General features: G+C 38.0%; 1 protein-coding gene across 1 annotated transcript in view; it reads left to right on the forward strand.

Moving 5' to 3' along the window:
• LIN52 (lin-52 DREAM MuvB core complex component) overlaps window positions 1–8,224 on the forward strand; it is a 118,355-nt gene extending 110,131 nt beyond the window's left edge. Inside the window, exon 6 of the mRNA XM_044664941.1 lies at window positions 8,107–8,224. Coding sequence (XP_044520876.1) covers window positions 8,107–8,162 — 56 coding nt within the window. The 3' untranslated portion in view covers window positions 8,163–8,224. The remainder of the gene's footprint in view (window positions 1–8,106) is intronic.
• Window positions 8,225–8,424: the final 200 nt, after the last annotated feature.

Genomic DNA, 8,424 nt, shown 5'->3' on the forward strand with positions numbered 1-8,424 from the left:
GGGGAGGGAGAGAGTGAGAATTTGGAACCCAACATTTTAGAAAACAAGTGTGAAAAATTGTTTTGCATGTAATTGGGAAAAAATAAAATATTTTGTTTTTTAAAAAAGAAAAATAAGCTTTACTCAAAACAACTCAGCCATAAAATGGAGGCTTCAAACAAAATAGTTACGCCAAGTTGACAAACATTCCTTCTATTTTATTAAGATAATAAAACATTCTCACTGTAGCCCAGCTTATGGTCCATACACAGTCTCTGTGAAAGGTGTTTATACTGATGGACCAGCTCCATGGGTTGTGCATATAGCTGTATAATTTGTCTTGGCAATAGGCACTCTTCATCTACTTAGTTTTTTCCAGGGTGGACAGGTAGACAAAATTTTTTTAGTGCTTCTGGATCTCATTTCAGTGTTCATGGGCTTGATGCAATCTTTACAATGCTTTTGCTTTGAACTGCATTTGATTTAGTGATGTGTATATATATTAAAATCATACAATGAAGTAACATTTATTTAACACTTTAAATTTTGCAGATTATATTATCTCATTTGATCTTCACAATAACCAGACAAGATTATTCCTTTTATCATCTCTATTTTACAAAGGAGGAAACTGAGGCTAAGATGGGTTAAGTGGTTTTTCAAAGGCATGGATCCAGACATTGTGCCAAGTGCTGGGACTACAAATACAAAAGCCAGACAGTCTCAGACCTCAGGGAAGCCTACATTCTTTCAAGGGAGACAACACATATGGAGTGATGGCTATGGAAGTTGTAGGGATAATGAATGGAGTTATAGGGCAGTGGTAGGTGTAGCAACATCACAAGCATATGTCCAGAGAACATCATGGGATGGGCTAGTTTAAATATGGTAACTCCTACCATTCAGGAATAGAGAGCTAAGTCAAGGAAGTCAAGGATAAGGTGCGGTATCATGGCAGAGCAAAGATATTTTAGCAAAATAGCTATGCCCCTCAAAGATAACTGACACTTTGCTAATATCAAGCAGGTATGAAGTCAAGAAACATAGGTTTGCCCGTAGTATTTGCCAGTGCCCAAAACAGAGTTCACAACTAAAATGAGATTCCTTGTAAGCTTCCCTGGCTTCTTCAAGTTCCAGCTAAAATCCCAGCTTCTACAGGAAGTCTTTCTTGATTCTTATTTCTAATGCCTTCTCTCTGCTGATTATTTCCAATTTATCCTGTATCGTTCTTGTTTATACTAAGTTGTTTACATGTTGTCTCCTCCATTAAATTATGAGCTCCTTGAGGGCAAGGACAGTTTTTTGTTTTCTTTGTATCCCCACTGCTTAACATAGTGCCTAGCTCACAGAAGGCACTTGATAAATGTTTGAGGCAGCTAGGTGGCACAATGGTTTAGAGCACTGGGCTTGGAATAAGGAAGACACATCTTCATCAGTTCAATTCTGGCCTCAGACACTTTCTAGCCATCTGACCTTGGGCAAGTCACTTAACTTTGTCTCAGTTCCTTGTCTGGAAAAATGAGCTGGAGAAGGATATAGCAAATCACTCTAGGATCTTTGCCATGAAGACTAAACAACAATAAATGTTTACCGACTAACTGTAGATAGTGAAGTCCTCTATATGTGCCTCTTGATGCATGGTATATTGATTACATCAAGCCCCAGAGCATTGCAGAGCTTCTAAATAAGATACATAAATATCTGAAAGAATTCTAACTTTTCACGTGTAAAAACCAAAATGGATGAAGAATGCATGTTACCCAGATTATAGTATGCAGTTAGAGAGCAAATCCTTCTGTATATCTCTTTCTGGGATAGGCATTGGAGATAGACTGAGAAACAGGTCCAGAATTGTATAGAAGTTATCCTTTTATAGGTGAATGAATAGGTGGAATTCATTGCTTTGGGAAATTTTAGAGTCCTTTAAAGACTCCAAACATCTCCTTGACACAAAGACTCATCTTTTAACATTAATATCTTTTAGTGATGATACATAACTGAGAATCAGAGAATGACGAACTTCAGAAAATTAAAATTTTGTGTCACCAAAAATGCAACAGAGAAATAGAATAAGGATGTTATCAGAAAGCTATATGAGCAGAAAAAGAGGGTAGGCCAAGAATGGTTAGACCTTAGATTGGAGTTGTACAGGGTAAGGATGAAAGGATGGTTTGTTATCTGCATTATTAAAGGGAATACATACAACAATGAGATCACAAGACCATTAAAATAAATGCACAATGATTGTGAAGTACCTTGAAATGTTTAGAAAAGAAAAAATCTTCAGCCTGCATTCTTCTGAGTTTATTCAGTCTATATCAACAGCTGAAACACCATGAACACCATGAAATTGTATTCCAACAAACTCTCTAGATGAGACCACATTCAGTTCATGGTACTTTTCTACTTTAGGTAGTCAGTAATCCTGACCCCCAGCTCCTCTTCATGGCTTAAAGATTCTTAGTCACTTGAATCAACTGTCCTATAACAGTAGTTTTTTCTTCTGCAGCCTGAAAGCAGATCAGAAGGTGTTGAAGAATCTCATTTGTTAGGATGTTTATAGTATTACTATGCTACACAGAGGTGAGAACTTTCTCTCTCCCTGTGAAGAATCTGCATTTAAAAGATAACTTTATTTTTCTCTTGCTTGTTTTAATCACCAGTTAAGGAGGAGCACCTCCCCCCAAAACATTTCTACTAATTCTTTTTTATCTATTTATTTACTGCCTAGTATGTAGTTGTTGTTACTTAGTGGCCACCTTTCTTTCTTGGCATGGACAAGTCTTCCAAGTTTCAAAAAGTTTTTTAGAAGAGTAGCCAAATGCTATAAAATTGACAAATGCCATTACCACTCCAAAGAAATCTTCTCTGTGACTGGTCACTATGGCATCATTTTAGGACACAGATTTGAACTGAATAAGATTTCTGAATCTCCTTTTTGACTTCCAGCTATAAATTGCCCTCCAGTAGAGCTCAAGAGAGGACAGCTTCCAGGTTCTGTCCTTATGACACAGTATTTGATCTTCTATTACAAATAGTGTTTCACAAATGCAAGTCATCCCCACTGCCATTTTCTTTGTTTTTTTTTTTTTTTCTTACTGCCCATATGTGTTTTAGTATATTTGGCTATGTTGTTCTTAGAGATGTAGGAGAACCATTGGCAGGAGATCTTTTCTATCTTCATTGCATTTTTCTTGTTATTTTGTAACATAGGAAGGAGTATCAGGAACAGTAGTTTTCATTTGGGATTGAAAACCAAATGTCATGTCTCTATTTGATTAAAAAGTTACTTAACCTTTAAATTGTTCCCTCCGTAAAGATCCAGTGGAATTATGCTAGGCAGCTGCCTAGAAGTTAAAATCTGGAAAATCTTTGTAATGAAACCCATATGTCATGGGGAAAAGATGCAAAGCCCTGGCAGAGTGGGCTGATCTTACAAGAGATTCTGTACCCAATCTTGTTAACCAGGGCGACTGCTGGTAATCCCTCATTCCCTCACTTGTAAGAAATCAATCTATACCACTGAATCTTTTTCAACCAGCCGCCACAAAATTTACTGCAGAAAGCAGTTTGGGGACAGTCATCGTGGAAAAGGAGCCAAAGGCAAGGCTAAATGCAGGATTGCAGGATTGGAAGTTCTAAAGAAGAGACTATATTAAAACTTGTTCCTCCCTCTCAGCAAGAAGAGATAGAGTCCTCCCTGCAGCCCTGACCTTTTTAGGTAGATACTTTCAAAATTGGGTTTGGAGATCATAGTCCCATCAATTCAACTGGCATAAAAATCCCAATTATTTACAGCCATAGTGATTCCAAGTCTTTGTGTGTATGGAAGTCCTAGGGTAACTGCTAAGGAAGTAATAAGATTAATCCAAATTTGGTTATAATTTACCCATTCATCATTTCAAAATAGTATATAGCCAAGAAGCGTTTCCTACATCAATTGGAATAGATCATTTATTAACCCTATGGAGACTGTATCTCTTGCTGATTTCTCATTTTGCAATATGTGCACTGCAGCTACAAAGTTCTGTAAATCATGATTTGACATGGGAGGGTCATGTTTCTGTTCTTCACAGCACAGATTGTAGCATCTGCAGATTGACATATCCTCTGGCCACAGTCATTACAATGTGGTGGTAGTGTTTCCTTCAGATTCCTAATTCTCTGACCAGAAAGTCTAGAATCATAAATGTATGATTAAAAAGGTCAATTAATGGTGCCAGACAAGACTGGTTTGTTTAGGAGTATTGTGGTACTTTGACTTGCTTGTGCTATAGCACAAAAGGAAAAGTAGGGATTGAGAGAGAACCTGAAAAAAGCCAAGCTTAGGAGGAAGTAACCTTGCCCTACCTTACAGAACCAGAAATACATTTTAGCTATAACTTTTGAAAACCTGAAAGAGAGAGAGGAGCTAAACAGGAATAATAGAGACATTTTATAAAAATTCAGTACTATTTTCATTTCTACATGGAAAAAAAATTTGGGGACCTTGTTGGGAGATTTTTAGTGATATGTACTTAAAAATAAAAGCCTCCTGGTGTGTAGAGTGTGTGTGTGTGTGCGCATGTGTGTGTGTGTGCATGTGTATGTGTGTGTATGTGTGTAAAAGAAGAATACAGAAAAGCAGAAGGCTGTCTCTTGCTCCTAATGGGATTTTGTAGCAGCATGTGTGTTTGTTTCAGAAGTCAGAAATGAACAGATGTTGGTATAAATTACCTCTGTGTCTGATGTCTTGCAAATTAAAAGCGCGGTTGGCATCACTAAACAATTTCCCCAGGTTGGGGGGTGGCATTTAGCGGGTGGTGATTATTGTAGCAGGTCGGTAAGAATCTTTAAGCTGCAGCAGAGCACGATAGCATGGATAAAGAAATGAGGAATAAAAGGAGAGGTCTGTGAATTAATCAGAAATGTTAACATCTCTGATGACAAGTGAACAGGAGGGCACGTGCTTTGGAGCAACCCCCAACCCACAGTAATTTCTCTCTGTGCACAGAAGGGGTTGGTGCTTGCAATCTGATTTATAGGGCACCAGCCCTCTTTTGGGGAGCGGAGGTGTCATGTATTCGTATATCTCCTATATGGGACTGGCAGGAGAGAAAACTTTCTCCTCTCCCAAGTAGATGATGTTTTTTGAATTGCTTCTACTTTTACAGTGGTGTCTGCCACTTCTGCAATTGGATTAGGTAGAAGGAAGGAGGAATGATTGAAGGTGAAAGGATCTGTTAAATTCAAGAAGTATATGCTACTGGAAGAGGCTAGAAAGTTCATCTTTTTTTCTTCTTCTTTTAAACTCTTTTGATCTCTCAATTAGATTAAATCTTTGCTCATTGCGACATCTTAAAATATTGACAACCTTTCATTTTGGAAAGACTTTGGAGAATAGGCAAAGATCCAAGGGACATTGAAGCAAAAAGTGCAGCAGGGTGAGTGTGTAATTAGTGAGACCAGTGGCAGTGCTCCAGGCCTAAATGCTTTTGGTTGCAGGGATCTTAGCCAACTCTCAATTTCTGCATTGCCCCATGGCAACTTTCAAGAGCAGTTGAACCAGCTGTGCTCCAGAATCATTTATTCTATATGCTTTTCAAAAGTCCTCAAGCAGCACCCTAAGGCAGGCAGCCCAATAGACTGGGCCAGATTTTTTTCATCCCAAAAATCCAATTAGACTATCTGGGGGTTGGGGGTTAGGGGAAGCCAAGGCATATTTATGTGATGCCAAGCTTTCAGAATAAGTTTCTTTGGAACTTCTGGAAACTGCTGATCTCATGTCATTATTGCTTTAATTCTGGGTTAAAGGCCTCTACTACTTTCCATCAATCCTCATCCATGTTGAAATGCAAGGCATCTGAAGCTTGAAGATCTTGTGGGTAGAGCACCAGGCCTGGAGTCAGGAGGTCCTGGGTTCAAATCTGGTCTCATATACTTCCTAGCTATGTTATGTGGGCATGAGTAGCTGTTGCTTTTGAAATGGTCTACATTCTTAGACCATAAAAAGGAACTAACTCTGTCCCACTGAAAGATCTCTCCCTGATCTTTCTGCTACCTAAAACTTAATGGAATTTCCTTCCCCAGGAAGAATGCTATCCTAAATTCTAGGACCTTCATAGAAAGAGATATGGGCTGAGCATTACAATGATTGTTCTCTTGGACTGAACCTTTCCCTCCTGTCTCCTAGTCGTTATGGAATTTTGTTTGTTAACTTTCTCTTGCCTGTACTTGTATATGAAAAACTTCCTAGCTGTGTCACCAGCCACATGTACAAATTATTTAATTTCTGAACCTCAATTTCCTCAACTGTAAAATGGAAGTATTAATAACTCCAGTAATTGTCATGATTAAAATTATCTTGAGGCTGATTTTTCTTAGTTTTAAAATAATTTATTAATTGACTGGTCAAGACATCCTAATTGTGGTAATATGACTCTTTTGATCACCATAAGACAAGTAGAAACTTCTGGTTGAGGTTCATATACACATTTTTGGGAGCTCATTATTCAGCCTCTCCCTTGAACATCCCAAGACATCTTTAATTGGCGATAGCTAATTAAGAGGTGGTCCATCAGACCCTCAAACCTTCTCTAAACTGTCAGGGGAACAGTCACATCCACAGGAAAAGAACTTGTCTCTTTAATTTGTTAACCAAATTTTGTTAAAAAGGAAGACTTTATTTAGGATAACAAGGACAAAAAAAAATGCTGATAGTAAACTTAATGTTATCTCTGACCCAGATCCCAAACAGAGGAATACACAGTAATTCTCCCTAATATCTAGGAATTAATATAATATATGAAAAATAAATTCTCACACTCCACAGGGTTGTGAAGATCAAATGTGTAATGTGTATAAAGTATTTTACAAACCCTATATAAGTACCAGTAAATCTAGAAATAGAAGTGAAAATGCATTTTTCCAATAACTACATATAGAGATTCAGTAAAGAAGGAGTCTAGTACTGACAAATTCCTTATTCTTTAAGATGATTCTCATCCCCTAGTCAGAGCCAAACACCATTAGGAGCAATGAGCCAAGCAAACAATAACCTCTTTGCATCATGAGGTTATAAAATAATCAGAGACTTCTAAGGCCTTTTCCCACACTTAACATATGAGGCAACTAAGGTCCCAGGAGATGACTTTACAAGATTACATGTAATAATCACAAATAGGATTTGAATCCAGCTCCTCTGACTCCAGTGTTAGTGCTTTCCCCTTTGTACCAAGCTGCTTCTTCTGGATTCTGGGACTTATCACTTTGTACTTTTCATCCATCCTGAAAACTATTGAATAAAATGACAATTAAACTATAGAAGATCTTTTCATACTACTTTGGACAAAAAGTACACAACAAGAGGGCTTCTAAGTAATGGGTCTTGTAGTTGAGAACTGTTACACTTTCATTTCAAAGCCTCATGTGTAAGAAAGTAGCTGTATAAACTCTGTTGTGACTACAGCACCAGAGATTGATAGTGCTGAAAGTCAGGGAGAGACACATAAACCCTGCCTGGCTATATTAAATATCTAGGAACTGACAATGCTAAGAGAGAGAAGACCAAAGCTCTATAAACTCTACTTTATTATATCATCCATAGATGAACTGCACTGAGGGAATATAAACTGGGTTATATTATAGCATCCAGCGACCACTACTCCTGAGAGACGAAGGCAAATGATCTCGAATTTCGGTGGGAGATTATAAACATCCAGAGGCCAAAAGCCCAGAGAGGTTTCTCTAATATCAGTTGTATCATAAGCAAGTCCCTTGAGATATGGAGAGTCTGTTAGATTATACCATTCATAAACTGATGATGTTGAATAAGGAAGACCATTTAATTACTATTGAAAATTCCAGTGTGATTTTTTTTTTAAAGAGTAGAATAGGGTTGAGGAAAGCCTATGGGAATTTTTTCTGACCTTCTAAGCCCTCAGTAGTTATCTTACACCATATAGGCTATAAACTGGATCCGTGCAAACCATTTTAGAATAACTTGGCCAGATTTTGGATGGCTGTTGGTTTTTTGGTATCAGAACTGAGGCCAGTTTTAATGTTTGTCTTCTCTGATCCCATCCTTTATGGGATCCTATTACCAAGTGTAATGCTTACATTCTTCCTTCTTTCCTTTTATAATTTCAGCTAGAGAGATGACTCGGGGAAAATTTCTCAACATTCTGGAGAAACCCAAGAAATAAGCCACAGCTTGTGAACCAAGATATTTGATGGACCGTGAATGTTCTTCCTTCCAATACAGACCTGACAGCCTCCCCACTGCTTCCTCAGGCCCAGTATGTCATCAGGAATGCACTTCTCTATCGCTTCTGTGGCTCTGCTTCTTGTTGCAGACATTGGTTGGGAGAGAAGGATCTGTTCTCCCGGAGGATAATCACTCACTGTTGTGCCATAAATATTTAGATATCAACGTTCTAAGCCTAGATCATCAGAAATCCTTCTGTT

This window comes from Gracilinanus agilis, chromosome 2, assembly GCF_016433145.1.
Source record: "Gracilinanus agilis isolate LMUSP501 chromosome 2, AgileGrace, whole genome shotgun sequence".
NCBI lineage: Eukaryota > Metazoa > Chordata > Mammalia > Didelphimorphia > Didelphidae > Gracilinanus > Gracilinanus agilis.